Source organism: Medicago sativa, chromosome 7 (assembly GCF_051527215.1).
Source record: "Medicago sativa cultivar Bolivia chromosome 7, Bolivia_mono, whole genome shotgun sequence".
Taxonomy (NCBI): Eukaryota; Viridiplantae; Streptophyta; class Magnoliopsida; order Fabales; family Fabaceae; genus Medicago; species Medicago sativa.
This window is the reverse complement of record NC_140755.1, coordinates 67595706-67615637: the sequence shown is the minus strand read 5'-3', so window position 1 is coordinate 67615637 and position 19932 is coordinate 67595706. Positions and strand designations below refer to the sequence as shown.

General features: G+C 33.4%; 2 protein-coding genes across 2 annotated transcripts; both read left to right on the top strand.

Moving 5' to 3' along the window:
- The first annotated feature begins 1692 nt into the window (after window positions 1-1692).
- Window positions 1693-4086, top strand: LOC146907936 (uncharacterized). Its single transcript, XM_085729194.1, has 3 exons — window positions 1693-2755; window positions 3208-3973; window positions 4062-4086. Exons 1-3 carry the CDS (start codon window positions 1693-1695, stop codon window positions 4084-4086), a joined length of 1854 nt encoding a protein of 617 aa, XP_085585320.1.
- An 8200-nt stretch (window positions 4087-12286) lies between these two features.
- On the top strand, window positions 12287-16117 carry LOC146907935 (glycerol-3-phosphate 2-O-acyltransferase 6-like). Its single transcript, XM_085724344.1, has 2 exons — window positions 12287-12988; window positions 15068-16117. Exons 1-2 carry the CDS (start codon window positions 12362-12364, stop codon window positions 15935-15937), a joined length of 1497 nt encoding a protein of 498 aa, XP_085580470.1. The 5' UTR covers window positions 12287-12361; the 3' UTR covers window positions 15938-16117.
- Window positions 16118-19932: the final 3815 nt, after the last annotated feature.

The window sequence follows — 19932 nt, the reverse complement described above, 5'->3', positions numbered from 1 at the left end:
AGGGTGAAAAATGCATTGGCTTACCCTAGATTCCAATGAATCGTCTATGTCGTACTTCCTATTAGGAATTAGGGGTGCGATGTAATTGGTCATTCGAAGCATTGATGGTGATTTTGTAGGGGCCAAATATATAGATATAATTCTTGATGTAGACTGCTTTGTAAAGCATATCTAAATGTTGGAGTTGTAAGATTGAACTGATTCCGAGTTATTAATATGGATTAAATATCATCGAAGAATTAGGTGATAGTGGTTGGGTGGTAACAAAGAGTAAAAATCATGGTTTTTTCCTTCTTCTCTATTAAATGCTTTTTTTATTTTGAAGGATATTAAATGCTTTTTTATCCATACAAATAATGTGGTGATATATAAGGTCAGATTCATAGATCAAACCAAACGGGGGAACTCCTCTAAAACAAAACGGGGGAACAGTTTATTTTATTTTATTTTTTGTTTTTAAAAATAATAAATATGATGACTCGATTAGCATAAAACACATTTGTGGGGAACTTAAGGCGATCAGATGAGATGACACGAGCCTCTTCTAGTTTAACCAAGATCTTGAGTTTGAATCCAGCCTTACACATGCAACATCGTTAAAACTCTTAAGGAGAGTGCCGTCCATTTAAGTCTCACAAGGCTCGAGAGATTAGTCTCTGCAGTTGCATACACGGAGGTTATCCGGTTTATAAAAAAAAATTGTTAGGAGGGATGAAAAACTATAAGTTAAGAAGCATCCTAGCGAAGACTAGTATCATAATCGGTCCAAAAGATTTAAGTTTGTGGGTATAACAATGGTTTACTATAAAAAAGATTATGTTGTTAATCTCGTTAATAGATACTTCCTCGATCATTTGAGTATGTATATAAGTATTCATACCAGGGAATGTTTCACCTATCTTCTTATCTATAAAAGTTAACCCGGGTGATTATTTTAGCTCTAATTAAACCTAAACTCTAGGGATTAAATTTCCTGTTTTAACCCCGACCTAAAGTTTAATTACGAAACAACTATAGCCCTATTTTTCCGAAACAACTATAACCCTATTTTTCCGAAACAACTATTTCATATTTATCTCTTCTGTTTTCCGAAACAACTATTTCATATTTATCTCTACTTCCGAAACAAATTGGCCCTATTATCTCTTCTGTTTTACGCAAAAACTCTTTCATATTTATTTCTTCCTTTTCTCTTCCTTCACGAACTGCAAGCAACATCACTCCCTTTTTCTCTTGACTTCACATAATCATCTGGTTAGTTAACATAAGTTAACCCGGGTGATTATTTTAGCCCTAATTAAACCTAAACCCTAGGGATTAAATTTCCTGTTTTAACCCTGACCTAAAGCTTAATTACGAAACAACTATAGCCCTATTTTTCCGAAACAACTATAACCCTATTTTTCCGAAACAACTATTTCATATTTATCTCTTTTGTTTTCCGAAACAACTATTTCATATTTATCTCTACTTCCGAAACAAATTGGCCCTATTATCTCTTCTGTTTTACGCAAAAACTTTTTCATATTTATTTCTTCCTTTTCTCTTCCTTCACGAACTGCAAGCAACATCACTCCCTTTTTCTCTTGACTTCACATAATCATCTGGTTAGTTAACATACCTTTTTCTTTTCTTTGATTCTTTTCTTTTCATCCCTTTTACTCAACTAACTCTAATTATATTTAAGAAAACATGGCCGGCAGAAATATGGAAACTCTTTTGTCTTATCACTGCCTAACTGGTAAACACTTTAACACATATCCAGTTTACAGAAGAAGGGACAATGGAGTTTATGTAAACAAAGGAGAGTGTTTTGCAGACAACAGGTTTGTTGTGCCGTATAATAGAACACTGCTCTTGAAGTACAATGCTCATATCAATAACACATATCCAGTTTACAGAAGAAGGGACAATGGAGTTTATGTAAAAAAAGGAGAGTGTTTTGCAGACAACAGGTTTGTTGTGCTGTATAATAGAACACTGCTCTTGAAGTACAATGCTCATATCAATGTCGAGTGGTGCAACCAAATTCGTTCTATCAAGTACCTTTTCAAATATGTAAACAAGGGACATGATCGCGTCACCGCAAACTTTTACGGTGGTGGAGGTGAAAATGGTTTGGATGAGATAAAAATGTGTTATGATTGTCGGTATTTGTCCGCGTGTGAAGCTGCCTGGAGAATATTCGCTTTTGACATACATTACAGAGAACCTTCGGTTGAACGGTTAAATTATCATTTAGAAAATGAGCATTCAATTATGTACGAAGAGAACGAGGATATTGAAGGAGTCATAGAGCGATCGCAGAGAAAATCTACAAAGTTTTTGGCTTGGATGAAAACAAATCAAAAGTATCCAGAAGCAAGAAATATGACTTACAATCAATTCCCGACAAAATTCGTGTGGAAAGCAACAGACCATGAATGGACTCCTAGGCAAGTTGGATTTTCGATAGGAAGGGTCCATTTTGCTCCACCAGGTTCCGGCGAAAGGTTTTACCAGAGAACTCTATTAAACTACATCAAAGGTCCGACATCTTTCGATGACATCAAGACGGTCGATAATGTCAAATACAATACTTTGAAGGAAGCCTACTACGCTATGGGGTTACTAGATGATGACAAGGAGTTTATAGACGCGATAATGGAAGCAAGTCTTTGGGGCACTGGCACCTATTTACGTAGACTCTTTGCAGAACTGATGGTAACTGATCAGTTTGCCAGACCAGATGTTGTCTGGAATTCTACATCCGCAAGTTTAATTGATGACATTCTCCACAAACAGAGGTGTGTGCTTGGAGCTCCATGTTTATTTCATTGCTTATTTATTATTTTTAATTACGTAATAATTATGTTTGTTCCTTCTTTCTTCTAAAATAATTTTCCATTTCTGACAATACATGCGTTTGTCTTTATACGAAAGTAACTACCGTTGTTTTTTGAAATTACATGCAGTGATATTGGTAAATCTAATAGTGGTTGTGCGTTTGTGCCAAATAATTATTATAATGACAATTTACATAAATTATGAATGAATAACTATTTATATCGGAAATGTTTATTGGCTGAAGTTGAAAAAAAATAAGCTTTATCAAGTGCATTCATACGTCTATTTTTTATGAAAATTACATGAACATGGCTTTTTTTCGGTATATATTTTCGATAAACAAGTCCTGCAGATTTTTAACAACTCTGATTTGTCTCCCAGATTTATGGTTGACTGATGAGCAGTTGAAGGCGTATGTGTTGACCGAGCTAGAAATGTTGTTGCAGAGTGCTGGGAAGAGTTTGTCTGATTTTCCTCCAATGCCAAAGGTCGATGCATCGTTGGTCCCTGAAGTCGAAAATAGATTGATTTATGATGAGATGAACTATAATAGGTCTGTACTAGCTGCTGAACATACCCGGTTGATGTCGACCATGACTTCGGAACAACGTAATGTATATGATACAATCATTACAAGAGTCAGGGAAGATAAGCCTGGGTTGTTTTTTCTGTACGGTTATGGTGTTACGGGGAAGACATTTATTTGGAGGGCTTTGTCAGCTGCTTTGAGGTTTGATGGTGAGATTGTTTTAGCATGTGCATCGAGTGGGATTGCTGCCTTGCTTATACCCGGTGGAAGAACTGAACATTCAAGATTCGGTATCCCTTTTATAATCGACGAGACCTCAATGTGTGGAGTTATCCCAAATACACCGTTGGCATCGCTGGTGATTAAGGCTAAACTTATCATATGGGATGAAGCGCCAATGATGCACAAGCATTGTTTCGAAGCACTTGATCGATCCTTGAGAGATGTTCTAAAGACTGTAGATCAAAGAAACAAAGACATACCGTTTGGTGGTAAGGTTGTTGTATTAGGTGGAGATTTCAGACAGATATTACCGGTCATGCCCAAAGCTACCAGGCCAGAGAAGTTTTCCATAATGTGTAGCACTTGGTTTTGTAGTATTGTTGTTATTGCATTTTGGTACTATTTTTATGTCGATAGACGTTGGATTTTCTTTCAAAACCAAGGTTTCTGGCAATTAAATTTATATGTTAACTTGCCGTAACAGGGTCGATGTCCTGGAAATTGTTTAATATGGTACATTACAAAGGTTTCTGACAATTTAGTTTATGAGTTGAATTATACTATTTTTTCGATTCAAGTAAACTGTTTACTTTCATATTTGCTCTATATTTGCTCTTTTATACGATCCGTGCGTTAGCACGGGTCAATAGTCTAGTTTAATATCAAAATAAACACGTACTTCCACTATGGGATAAAAAATTGTAATGTAGATTTAGAAGGGTGCCTATTGAACGGCCCTCTATCCTTTTACTTTTTTGTAGGCTCCACCTAATTTTGTAAAGCTATTACTTTTTTTTATCATGTTGGTTTCTCACGTGCCATATTTTTTTTCTCCAAAATACCTTTAGCTCAACAAATATAATCCAAAACATATTTCGGCAAATACAGTCTGAACTGTTTAAAATTGCTCGTCACCAAATTAATGTACATAGACAATTCAAATTATACAATCCGAACTAGTCTTGAAGGCGGAAAATGTTTCGGATTCAAGAATTCGAAATCTTTCGATATATAGGTTTGGCTAAAACCTAACAAAAATTTACCGCCTTTTTCACCAAACAATCCATGCACCTCCAAAAACACACAATTTTGGGCGAAATTGTGCTTTTGAGTGACAATTTAGTCATCAAAAGGTGTTATACACATCATTTTCGTTTGAATGCAAAGGTAATGTTGCTATAAAACATTTTTCATTTGATATATACGCGCTTTCTTTTCGATCACGTCACCATATGTGTATTGGTTGGGTTTAAATTCTTAAATTTGAACTCTTAACAATATGGTTTGGATTAACCATGCTAATACAAAAATTGTTCAGTTTTTCTAACATTGATTTTGCATTGTTTCAGTTATGAATGCTCTGATTGATTCCCCGCCTCCTTTGACAACTGACGTTTAACCTCCTATCGTGTTGCCGACCTTTTCACCTCAAGTTTTGGATGATTCCTGCAACACCAAAGCCGAGGTTCCCCCGCCTCTAGTTGATATTCCTTTTGGCAATGCGAAAGTGGAGGATAGTCCTCCAGTTGTTGACCTCCTGTTGTTGCACCTGTAGTTGTTTCTATTGACCACCTCTAGTTTCCTAAGTTTTTGAAATATACTGAAACTACAATTTTAGGTAAGGTGAAGGAGAAAGTTGTGAGGTTTTGGATCAACCAATTCATTCATATGGGGAATGCAACTACAAACAAAGTTGAATTTGCGCACAGTCGGTTGGAAAAGTATCTGAATAATAGTATGAGTGGTTTAAGTACAAATTGAAAATTCCTTAACATGTAAGAGTCACATCATGCTCAGATACACACGTTGTTTTAGATAAGCATGATCATGCTTGAACATAAGTTCAAAATAAAGATGTTGTGGCCTATGTTGATTAGAAACATATGAAGGAATACTATGCATTTTTTCGTAGTTGGGGTTGATCGAGCAGTTATGTGTAGTACATATAAATCTAAGTATGATTGTTTAAATTTGATCACTTATAGATTGTATTGTACTTGTATGGTTGCCAAAAAGATCAAGAAAAACACCCCGCTCTGTTTGGTTGAAATTCACACTCATTAAAAAAGGTTGTGGTTCGTGTATGAAGATGATCATAGTGATAGAAAGGCATATTTATCTCTTCTACCAGAATGAGATTCGCTTCAGGTCTGGTATTTTGAATTCTACTTGGTTTAAAGTCTGTTATGTCTATTTTCTGCATTTTGTTCCAATATTGGTGCACTTCAGATTATTAACCCGATCAAAATATACATGTTTTGGATTATATAATTTGAATAGTGTGCTCCTTTGCCCCATGCAAACATACGTCCCCTGCATGGATGTGTGGCTAATGGGGTAGTTCTGGTTATATTGTCTGAACTATAACATATATGTAAAGATTATATAATTCGAACTATCCCAGTAACAGAACAGAATGTAGAAATTCATGCATTCCATCTAACATATTGTTAACAATGCAGTCCCAATGAAATGATGATGATTACAACTAACATATATGAGAAGAAGAACGACACAAAGCAATTATACTGGTTCCTTCCACAAACCGGAAGTAGTCCAGTCCCCCCTGCACTTCCAAGGAGATTTCACTAAGAGTAATATTTGATTACAATTGCTCAAGCACACAAGCAAGAGACTTCCTTTGCTCAAGCACACAAGCAAGAGACTTCCTTTGCTCAAGAACACAATCAAGAGACTTCCCTGCTCAAGCACAACTGCAAGAGACTTCTAGCTAAACAAAATTACACAGAAAATTGTTTAAGGTTGAACACTTGATATACAATCAGAGGTGCTCACAATACAAATCAGATACAGACTCAATGATTTAAGAATTTCTAAGATATGAAAATGAGACACAGAAATTCTAAGTGAATGCAGAACAATTTCAGCAGAGGTTTGACACTTGAAAAAATGTTGTGAGTCTTTTGTTCAACATTGCCAATTCTCTAAGTCTTCACTCCTTTATATAGAGGTGTGAAAGAAACGTTGTGAAATTGCCAGCACATCAAAGAGTCGTTGTTGAAGCTTGATCTTCCACCAATGATTTTTTTGCCTGATTTGGTTGTTGTCCTATGAAGAACCAATTTGAAATCCATTCCTTATCTAAAGGAACATCTATGCAGGCGAAGCCGTATTCTGGAGCTGTTTTCTTGTCTTGTAGCGTGGACACAAAACAGAGTAGTGGAGAAGGTGGTTGTACAGTTCGTACAAAGTACAATGTCAACGCTTTCGTCCAAAATTGCAAGCACATGCCTTCAAACACCTTTGAAATGACCGTTGCAAAATTCCACTAATCTTTTGTTGTGTTTTCGAATCCAATAGACAGCTTTTGCAGTGATGATTCTTCAATCCTTGAATCTTTTGCAAATCCAGTTGATCTTCAACTTCTGGTGAAATGACTTCTGATGAGGCAGCTTCTGATAGTGTAGCTTCTGATAACGCAGCTTCTGATGATGTGGCTTCTGGACCTCTTGTCTTCAGGAGCACTATTCTTCAGAAGCACTATACTGACTTCAGGAGCGGCTTTACTTCAGGAGCGAGTTGCCTTCAGAAGCACTAAGCTTCATTTTTGTTGATTCCTTTTGCTCTTTATTTGCTCATTCAGAACCAATAAATGATGTAACTTTTTAATTAAGGTCCTGTACACTTGAACAAATATTAGCTAGTCCAATTTTCAATTTTTAATACCTTGTTATCATCAAAACTCTTTAAGGTTCATTGTTAAACACATTTTGTTCCAACAATACATACATACATACATTCATTCAAAATTTAAATACACAAAATAAACCGAGAATTAACCAAAATGTCATAAAATAACGCAAACTCGCAAATGTAAACATATTTCATCCATATCCGCCAAAGTGGCATAAAAACATCTAAATATATACAAATGTCAGAGAAACACAAAAAAAAAACCCTAATTCTCCTATGGACTATGACTCCTACTCCTCCTCCACAGAACCAACACCTCCTGCAAAATGCTATACTCAGACCGGATGCCCTCCATAATGCCAGCAACAACAAGATTTGAAAACACATCAGGATGCCCCATTGCAGTCTTCACTCTGGCTCTGATGTTGCTGATGATGATCTGGAATGAGTCGGGAGGTTGTCTGTCCCACTGCTGCTCAACAATAACCTCTTTGTAGGGAGGGACATGAGTTGTGTAGTCAGCAACGGGCGCAGGGGCGATCATAATAGGATGAGATACTTGGTAGAACCATTTGATGTACCCCACCTCATGCTTCCACACCTCGTCCTCTGAGACCGGATCACCCTTCTCCTGCTGGCTAAGGGCATGGCAACAAAATCAATGATTTTTTTCATACGGACATTGTGTCTTTTCCAACTATTCAACAACAACAGTTAAATTTCGGCAGTGTCATTTCAATACGTAAACTACCACATTGCAGTGAAACATACTATATTTAACATTAACAAACCACTTTATAACTAATTCCATCATTAATAATCCAAAAAACAAATAAATTTTCATTGAGACATTTTATCAAACACCTAGAGTTCAACAGAATTTCTAACAGTTCCAAAACTCTAATCTAACTCTAACCTACCACATTTCAATCAAACCTACTCTAATCAACTTCTAAACAACAATTTATAACTTAATTCATAAAAAAAAACTGACATGCAAACCAAATTTATAAAAACCTAAAATTGAAAATTTCTCCAAAAATACCAAAATTTAAACCAAAAAGGGTAATGCAAATACTTACTTGATTTTGTGGAAGAAATTGAGTTTGAATGGCGCAAGAATGACGAAAATAGCACTTGAAGAGGAAAAAAATCGTATTTGGAAAGTTTTTGAATGTTTTGAAGCTGAATGGTTATGTTTTTGACTTGTTGTGTTATAACAGCTCGCAGTGTGACTTAAGTCACACTGAGTTTATAACCTGCGTGAGTTAACTCACGCTGAAAGTACCTATCGTGACTTAAGTCACGCATGAGTACTTTCGTCAATTCGGTTGGGGTGTGTAGTGTGTGTTTTTTGTTGTGAGAAGAGCACTTTTCTTGCTAAATAGATTTGGTCTTTTAGCCGGTTTGGAAGAGTACATATGATACCAAGTTATTGAGAACTCTTGATGGTTAAGCGTTGTGCCTTTAATGGCTTTGTGGTTGTTTGCTTCTACCGGTTGGTCGTTAAGCGTTGTTGTACTGCTTCTTCCCCCAAGAGGTTAAACCTTGAGTTGTGGGTTTCCTCTTGTTGGATAAGCATTTGGTTATTAACTATGCTCTTGGCCGATGTGTTTTCGACATCTCTTCTTGTAATTTCTTTTGTTTGCTGTACTTTTGTATTTCTCATCGCAAGTTGGAAGTGTTGTGACCGCCTTCCAACTTGCGGGGGTCTATTAGAGATATAAGATTAGTGTTATATTAGTCCTAATAGATAGTATTATAAACAGCTTGTAGCCACCCCATTAGTGGGACTTTTTCACTCATTTTGTAATATCACTATTTACTATCAATAGCTTTTCTCTCCTTATTCCATTGATGCCATGTTTCATAACACTTATCATATAGGGCCCGTTTGTTTTAGATTTTTTCAAAAAAAAATGAAAAAATCTATTTTTTCCATAAAAAAAATCACTTTTTCATTTTTAAGTGTTTGTTTAGGATTTTTAGAAAAATCATTTTATCAAAAAAAATCTATTTTGACCCTAAAATGAAAAGCTATTAGGATTAGCTTTTCTCAAAATCTATTTTTTTTTCAACAACAAGGAGATAACACATGTGCATGTTAGAACTCATTTTTCTAAAAAGGGTCATGTTATCTTGTGCCCTAAGGCACAAGTTAAGGATCTAAAAGAAGAATTAAAACATATGTTTTATATTGAAAAAATAAGTTTTTATACTTTCAAAACATTGAATACACGATTTTCAAAATTAGTTTTCTATATTTGACTTCTAAACTTGTGCCTTGAGGGCACAAGTTAGCATTTCCCTTTTAAAAAAATGGATTTTTATGGATAATAGGCAAACACAAATAACTTCAGATTTTTTTTTAAAATCTCTAAAAAAAAAATTCTAGATTCTTTTGACACAAAATCTATTTTTGTTTTTAAAGCTGAAACAAACGCATCCATAACTGACCATTTGCTAAATGAATTTCGTCTTTTAGCCGGTTTGGAAGAGTACATATGATACCAAGTTAAAGGAGGAGCTCTATTATAGAAGCCGTAAATATCGAATTAATGATGAAGGGATAACTAAGTGAATAATTGTAAAGTTAAAGACTGCATGCCTTTATTAAGGGTTAAACAAAGTTAGCCAAATATAAAACAAAAGAAGCCGAGCCTAGCTTGTTTGATTAGGAGGCTGTCAATAAACTAAAAAGTAGGCTAATTGAATGAAACGGAGGTGTTGGTATTGACTTCTAACTACTCGGACGCCTCCTTCCAACCACAAAATACAACTATCTCTTAACCATTCCATTACGTGTGAGACCAAATTGTCTCTCATTGTTTCATCACATATATTTTTATTTAAATTTCTTTCTAATTGTTATTGATGTTAGATAGATTGTGTAAGTTTTATCAACATACACAACATCATCAACCAAGAAAAATGGCAACAACCAAGTCTTAATCAATGAGATTGATTATATGGATCAAACGATATCATAATATTTTTAATCAACATATATAGAAAATATATATGAACCGTAAGTTTTTACATAATAATTATGAGTAAAATTGTACCCAAAAAAATGAGTAAAATATGTTTTTGATCGATATAAAATTTTAAATTTTTATTTCCAATCCCTATAAAAAAAATTCCTCAAAATAAGTCGATGCCTTATCGAATTGTTATCAAACTTTGCAAATATAGTATATCATGACATAAACCTCTACGAAAAATGAACTTAAAAATAAATTTCTAAATCTAGATTTTTGTTATTTTAATTTCTTGATGATGTGACGACGCTTAAAAAATTCATATTTAATTCATCAATTATTAAAAGAAATATAATTTTTTTAAAAAGATGTTTATATTGTTCAAAACCTGTATTTAAAAAATTATTTGAAAATTTAAAAAGTATACATGGGTTGACTTAAAAAAAATTATCTTGGGAACTAAATGAATGTTTTTTTAAGAGACTAAAAAATATTTTACCTATAATTATGTCAAAATATCACTAAATAACTAATGATGGTTTCTATATAAAGAGAACATTCATCTACCATATCATACATATATGTGATTGCTGTCCACACAATAAAACAAATGAACATGGAAAAATTAAAAGCAAGTATGAATTTTAAGATATTTATGGACATTTTTAGTGAAGAACCAACAACTAAAACATTCAAAGGTACATATTGTATCCAAGTTTTGTTCTCTATTTAATGTGAGATGATTAATACAGTATAAGTTTTGTTTTATAGTTTTATAACATTCACCAAAAATAAATCCGTTTTTTCCTCAAACAAAAAAATAAAAAATCAATCCGTTTAATATAAGATGAATTTGTTTTATATATGTTTTCACTGTCTGTTACTTGTCTTGTAATTAATATATGTTCTTAAAAGAAATCCGACATATATTTCAAATAAAATATATATATATATTTTTTTTTTTTGCTGAAATTTGTAGAATATTATACAATCTCTCCCCAAAAAAATTAAATTATTTTTAACGAACATGAATTAAATATAAATTTTTAAGTAAAAAAACATAAAAATCCATATTTAATTCGCATTTCGTTAAAAAAAACTAATTTTTTATAGAAGAGGTTCTTATAATATTTTTTAACATTCATGCAAAATTTCAAACAAAAATATAAAGTCTACATCTGAATTGACTTAAAATGATGGACCAAAAATGGAGATGAAAAACTTTTGAAAGAGTAAAAGTTAAAGGAAAGTTTTTTTTTTTATTTTTTATCAAGAGTTAAAAGGAAAGTTTTTGAAGCCTAAAACAAAGAATTAATATATCTATAGATATCAAAAACATATATAACCCTAAAATTAATCGAGAATAATACAATATACGAATAAACCATAGCGTGTCGCACACAGTTGACAGAAGAATTTATTAATAAACAGACATTTTGAATATTGTAGGCCATGAATCGTACTATACGTTAATTTATAGTTTATACTATACTATATTTATGTAGCACGTACCAGCTAACATTTTTATTACAGAAAATTATTGCTGCAACTATTCTTAACTTCTTCAGCTGTATTCCAATTTCTAAAAGAAATTCATCAATGAGTTTAGTGTATGTTTATTTGTTATTATACTTTTATTAACAACGAATGAATTAGTCTAAGTCGTAAGAGATTTGAGTCTCTTAAATAAGTGATCATGAATTCAATCTCTAATTCTTACGTATCAAAAATAATGGTTTGGAGGGAAAAATACACTTTGTGTTTCCTAAAAATTTATGATAGATGTTAGATAGTTCGACTTATTTGAATCAAGTGTTAAAAAGAGAAAAAACATATATTTGTCTAAAAAAAATTGTAGTTCAATGGTTGATTGGTATTTGGTAATTTTTAAAAGTTTGTGATTAAAAATTTGTTCAAGCTTATAGTCATGGTTTGAGAAACATATGGTGTGGTTTCCCACACCCTACCCCTCCTCCCCTATTTATTATAACTCATGCGCAACAATTGGTCAACAACATCACAATTTTTCTCCCCCCAACTCCTTTTAAAAACCCCTCCTTCTCCTTTTCTCCTCATAACACATTTCTAACCATTCTAAATACCTCATTCACTACACACCCATCTTCTCAACCTCACTCTACATTTTCTTATGGTCATGGGAGCATTTCACCATTTCAAACCAATTTCAAAGTACAACAATTCACAAGATAAATCAAACCAAACCGTTGCATCTGACTTAGATGGCACACTTCTTGTATCTAGAGATGCATTCCCTTACTACATGCTTATGGCTACCGAAGCCGGTAGTTTCCTAAGAGGAATCATCCTCTTACTCTCCGTCCCTTTCATATATTTCACGTACCTTTTTGTCTCAGAAACCATCGCCATCAAAATGTTGATCTTCATAACCTTCGCAGGTCTGAAGATCAATGACGTGGAGATGGTTTCAAGGTCAGTGTTGCCGAAATTCTACGCTGAGGACGTGCGTCCTGAGACGTGGAATGTGTTCAATTCTTTTGGAAAGCGTTACGTTGTCACGGCTAGTCCAAGGTTGATGGTGGAGCCATTTGTTAAGAATTTGTTGGGAGGTGATAAGGTGAATGGGACTGAACTTGAGGTGACCAAATCGGGAAGGGCAACTGGGTTTGTTAAGGAGCCTGGTGTTCTTGTTGGGGAGCTCAAGAAAGATGCTGTTGTCAAAGAGTTTCAGTCTAATTTGCCTGATTTGGGACTGGGAGATAGTGAAAGTGATCATGACTTTATGTCCATTTGCAAGGTTAGTATTTATTTCAAAAAAATGTATTCTCCTATATATGTTCCTAACTTTTCTTCAAATACTCCTTCAAAAAAAAAAAAAAACTTTTCTTCAAATATATTTAAGCATAGATTAATTTATGCTTGTGTTACTAGTGAGTGTAGATATTACTCTTAATTTTTGTCCAAGATTTTCTTTGAGGGTGTTTAGTGTCACAACTATTTAATTACTCACACCATTTAGACACAAATATATTTTAAAAAAAAAAAGAATTAAATAATGTGTATTTTTAAAATAATTAAATGATACATGTGTTTTGCTCAAAAAAAAAAAGATACATGTGTTTATATGAATGTGTTCTAATAGTGTGTCTAAATGCTTAAGACTATATAAGTAGTTTCCCTTATATATATACATATAACTAAACATTTCAAAAGTCATTAATACATAATAATACACAAGAAAGTTGTGCTATATAAAATTATATAATTTTAAATTTTGGTTGTGATAACAATATTAATTCCTTAATACTTTAGGACATCACAAGAAAGTTATATAATTAGAATTAGAATTATGATTTAAATCTGACTGTAAAAACTTGTAAAATCTTAACGTTGTACAGTTGTGGACCATGGTTTTTAAGATCACAACAAATGAAATAAATGGACATCATTATTCTATGATTAATATTCACTCAATATTGATTTCATATCTGTTCAACTTAATTTCTATTTTCGGAAGAAGGTGCCAATTATGACTCAATCCACCTATCTTAGTAACTTTTCTTAAAAAAATACGAAAAGTTAGTATAGTTATTTTCTAAATTTAAATTGATGTTTGGTGAGAGAATTAATGACTATGACATGTTGCTATTGGCCATAATGAGCCTTTCTTCCACTTCCATATTTTGTTTCTATTCTCTCACGGCACATATATGTATACCCCTCTATTGTATTATTCTTTTTTCAAATATTTACCACCATGCATGTGGTCCATCCACATTCTATACTCTTATTTATGGATACATTTTAATTTGAGCCTTTTATATGCCACTCTGTATTTCAGTTGAGTAGTTCCTCTCTCTCTTATAAGTCATAACCCTTAACTACTTTCAAACACTAATTATTTAGTTATATAAGTCATGCATGGACCAAATTTAATTTCCAAATTTAGGGCTTTATAGATCACACGAATTTTTCATGTCTAACCCACTTTGAACATAAAATCCAATCCTTGTATTTTGCTGCCATGTTAAAGATACAACGGTGTAAAATTACAATCATTCAATGTTAAAAGTCTCACGTTGAATGAGATTTAGTGGGGACAATTTTTGTCTTATAAATTTGTTTTGTAAGGATTGAATTAGACTCATGTAAAAGATAGGTTATAAAATTACAATCCCACCATAGCTTATCATCATATAACTTAATTGAAAGTCATTTAATAGAAAGACCGTACAAATTTAAAGCTCAATGAATATAAATAAAAACTATTATAAACAATTATCAAAATGAATGGTTGAGATCTTCCTATACTCAACCAAGGGAATCCATGTCCCAACTTAATGTTTACAATTTTATATAGTTGTGCATGCTGGATTTTTTTTCTTCTAGTAAGAGAAACATTCATATGACTAATTTATTTTTTGGTACAATTCATATGACTAATTTTCGGAAAGCTAATAATACTAATGAAATATTGTAATTAAACAGCAAATATGCCAATTAGAAACTAGCTCAATTAGCCATCATATTTTCTAAAGTTGAACGAAAATTATAAATTTAATTAAGGGTTACAATTTTTAATTATGGTGAATAGTTATGAAATACTAATACAAAAACTAATATTAACACCGACACCACGTAGACAACGATAATAATTTAATAAAATAAAATTGAATATAAAAACATAAGTGAATGTCGTGTCAATATTGATTATTGATACATGTCAAACATTACCTTTAGATTAAAGTCTCAAATTTACATAGGTGAGAATAGAGGTTAAATGCATGAATTTGATGAAAACTGTCATTCATGATAATTACTATCTATATACGCATACATCTGACCAAGTCATTAACTACAATATTTTCCTCTGCAGGAAGGGTATATGGTTCCAAGAATTAAATGTGATCCACTACCAAGAACTAAACTTCTAAGTCCAATTATTTTTCATGAGGGTAGATTTGTTCAACGACCAACACCTATTGTTGCCTTATTATCATTCCTATGGCTACCAATTGGCATAATACTTTCCATCTTAAGGGTATACCTAAACATTCCCTTACCAGAAAAAATTGCTTGGTACAATTATAAACTATTAGGAATCAAAGTAATTGTTAAGGGTACCCCTCCACCAGCACCAAGAAAAGGTCAAAAAGGTGTATTATTTGTGTGTAACCATCGCACAATTTTAGACCCTGTGGTTACAGCAGTTGCATTAGGAAGAAAAATTAGTTGTGTCACATATAGTATTAGTAAATTTAGTGAAATAATTTCACCAATTAAAGCAGTGGCACTTTCAAGAGAAAGGGAAAAAGATGCAGCAAATATAAGGAAATTACTTGAAGAAGGTGACCTAGTGATTTGTCCGGAAGGAACAACTTGTAGGGAACCATTTCTTCTACGGTTCAGCGCGCTTTTCGCTGAATTAACCGATAGGATTGTTCCGGTTGCAATTAACACGAAACAAAGTGTGTTTTATGGTACAACGGTCCGCGGACACAAAGTGTTAGACCCTTATTTTGTGTTCATGAATCCTGTGCCTACTTATGAGATCACATTCTTGAATCAACTTCCTAAAGAGCTTACAGTTAGTGGAGGAAAATCTGCTATTGAAGTTGCAAATTATATTCAAAGGGTTCTTGCTGGAACACTTGGATTTGAGTGTACTAATTTAACAAGGAAAGATAAGTATGCTATGCTTGCTGGTACAGATGGTAGGGTTCCATCTAAGAAGGAAAAAGCTTGAAGTAGAAAAGGGACAATGGTTTGATCCTTTTTGAATTCTATATAGTTACCAAATTTAATGTGTTTTCAAATGTTTAGATTTTTATGATAGTAATAAAAATTTATTGTGATGATGCTCATGAAATGGAACATTTTATGTATATTTTGATATTATGATTTATATACAAATTATTTTAGTTTCTATTGTTGGGTCAATTCATGAAATGTAGTGCATTTTTTTGTACCTTAATAACATGTGGGGCAAGACAAGGTAGATAAGCTAAGATAACATACCATATTTTTATCTGAATGTGGTGAACCAACATGGAAGAATAAGGTAATACATTTTACTTTTTTATATATAGAAGGGATAAAAAGACCCAAAGAAACTAAAAACCAAGAGGAAAGCTAACGGAAACACATGAACTCATGCCATAATACAATATGACCAACCATTTTCTTGTCAAAGCACTGCTCATCATAGACAAAGCTTGACATGAGTGAAATGAAGGACAACCATTTTTAATAAACCCACAACTACTTGAAATTCAATATGCTTCTCTTCTCAAGCCCTTGTATTGTCTTATTCTATCATATGTTCTTAAATGCAGTGATGATAAAAAAATTGTGGGGATACTTGATATGTCGAGTCTCGAGTTCAAATTCACAATACCCCTTATATTAAAAGAAAAATGTTATGAACACTATTTCTATCATGGCCTACAGTGCAGGTAGCCCAGTGCAGTGCCTTTGCTCGGTTAATTTTCGGGGTTGTGCGTGATAACTCTCTTGCTAGTGTGGCACCATACGAGGATCGTATTTTATCCCTCTTGCTAGTGACGAGCTTGTTTAATTTTATTCTCCTTTCCTAAGTGCGATCCATTGAAATGGTTCTTAGTATGCAACTCCATTAGGACCGTATCTTCTCCCTCATTCTTCAAAGTGGTTGACGGTGCTAAAAACAGGGAACGTGAGTTTCTCGCATTATTGTCCGGTCTCACTATGTTTTGTCTCTGTTTTGTAGCTTTAAAGACTCGTGTTCTGAGTTAGTAGCTTCGAAAAAAAATCACCAGCTCTTTTGTCTGACTGTTCTAGCATCGTCTAACCTTCGCTCGATTAAAGGGTTTCCTCGTCTAATAGTCCAATATAATTGCCTAGATCGGCTAATAAAATGATTATTTGTAGGCGTAAGCAAATGCCCCCTACATTATATCATCAGTTGACCCTTTAAAAATGATATGATGTGACGCGATTTTTACGAACAGTGTCATTATTCGCCGGAAAGTAGAAAACTAAACCGTCTCAGTATCACTACTTCGGCCACCATAATAATCATTACCTTCCGCCACTGCGAATCCTAGCCCTCTTATGGGAATGTTATTCCAAATCCAATGTGAGGCAATGAAAATTTCTAATTCAATTATAAGCTGAACCTAACTTGCTAAGAAGATATTTATGGATGAGCTTATGTGCTAACTAAATAAGATTGTGGTCCTTTCCTTCTTCACTAAAAAGCTGGAGGATTACGGGACCATATGCCATTACGGTGAAATCAGTATTAGATATTAATATTTAGGATAAGCATGTGGAGGTGCCAGCTTCGATCGATCTCTCAGTGGGAGTTATACTTTGCAGCAGTGTACTGTAGTACTATATAGGTACTAGACCAAAAGATAGTCAAAATTAAATTATGAATAAATAATCGATTTTGTTCCTGGTTAAACTATCGTTTTTTTCTTTAATTTAATCCCTAAAATTTATTAATATTATAAGTAGCTTTTAAATTATATTAAATCTATCAATTAATTAGTCTATGTGCTATTAAGAAGTTAGAAATATGGATGAAATCCTGACAAAAAAAAAAAAGAAATATGGATGAAATTTCATATAGTTTAAAGAGTAAATTAAAATATTTATTATAATTTAAGAACTAAAATAGAGAGGGTTTTATCTTTGTTAGAGTGCTTCCAGAGACATTATGAATCATAATTTGAAAGTTGTTCAACATCGAGTGCCGGGGAACACCGAATGTGAAGATCATCTTGTGGAGAGCTTGCCATAATTGTTTGCCTACAAGAGTTCGATTACAAACAAAAGATGTTCAATGTCCAGATCAATCCGCGGTGTGTAAAAAGCTCGATTGAAGATAATGCTCATATTTTCTTTTTGTGCAGCAAAAGTATGCTTTGTTGGCAGCACACTGGCTTATGGGGTACTCCGATGACTATTTTAAATCCTGATGCAAGTTTTCCAACAAATGTGTTTGCTATTTTACAACATCTCGATCAATAGCAAAAGCAATTCTCTGTGTGATCCTTTGGAGTATATGGAAGCATAGAAACAATAAGGTTTGAAATAATATTGTTGAATCAACTCAATCTATTTGTGAATGAGCAGGTTCTCTCCTCACTAGCTGGGTGAATGCCTAAAACATGTGAAAACCTTCTCCGAGACAATTTAACAGTCACAATGAGATGTATTGGCAAAAAGTATAAATGCAATGTAGATGCTTCCTTCTCTCATGCGCTAAATAGAGTTGGACTTGGCATGTATATTCATGATAAAGAGGGTCAATTTGTGCTGACCAAAATAGAGTGGATGGCTTCACTCCTTGATGTGGACTTGGGAGATGCCTTAGGCTTGTTATCCACGCTTAGGTGGGTTCGTGACCTTCAGTTGGGTATCGTGGAATTTGAGCTTGATTTCAAAATTGTGGTGGTAGTCTTTATGGAAGTAAAAGTGGTGTTTCTAACAATAGTGCAGTGATTAATGATTATAGATGCATATATTAGCCTTTGATTTATCAACCTCTGTAGTCGGGTTCATTACGAGACAAGTCAACCAAGTCGCTCATAATTTAGCAAAGGTGGCTCCATGTCATACTAGTTTCTGTATTCATATTAAGATTTCATCTTGTATCTCTATTATTCTTTAAATTAACATTAAAAAAACTCAATATATATTATTTTATTCTAGTTTGTATGTATTCATTCAAAAATACTATGTGCATCGCCCAAGTCATTGACCTACTACTAGGGATGGGAATAGGTTAGGCCGAGCTAGTCTTTGCAAGGCCTAAGCCTGGCCTGCCATATTTTTTTAAAGCCTAAGCCTGGCCTGCGGCCTGTCATAGGTCTGAGTCTGACCTTCTAAAAGCCTGATACGGCCTGCTAGCCTGTTTAAAAGCCTATATCTTATGAACATCTTTAAGTAAGCAATGTGATCTAAGTTTAAATGGACTAGCGAACTGATAGTTCAATTAGATTAAACTCTCTTTTGATAATCAACACAAGGTTTTAATGAAATCGACTATATATTGTATCATATTTCTATTCTAGTTTATAATAATACATTTATATATGCAAAAAATTAATGTATACTAATAAAACTTAAATTATTGAAAATGTTTACAAATTTATATTTTAATTCAAAGTACAAAATATAACATAATAATAAATAATATTATTCATATTACTTAAATAGGTTGGCATAATAGGCTTAAGAGGCTTTTTGAGAGGCCTGTGGCCTGGTCTTTTAAGCTAAATAGGCTTAAAAAAAAGCCTAGGCCTTCTCTATTTAAGAAAAAAGTCTGGCCTGGCCTGCCCTGTCGTAAGCTAGGTCGTAGACCCTTGTAGGCCGACCTGACCTATTTCCATCCCTACCTACTACAATATATTCATGATTTTTTAATGAATAATAGTATTGATTATAGGGTTAAATATATTTTTAGTCCCTACATTTTACGCTCTTTTGATAAATAGTCCCTACATTTAAGTAAATGTTTTTAAAGTCCTTACATTTTACTCACGCTACCAAATTTAGTCCCTGACGTTAATTTCCAAACGGAATGATGACGTGGCATCAGGATTTGAGAGAAAAAAATGAAGGAAAGGAGAATACGTATAGCGACATTCAAATCACAAGAAAGGAGATGAAACACCACCACCTTCATTACTATTCTCAAAGCTTCATCAAACAGTCACAAAACCTAACTCCTCCTCCGATGGTCAATCAAGC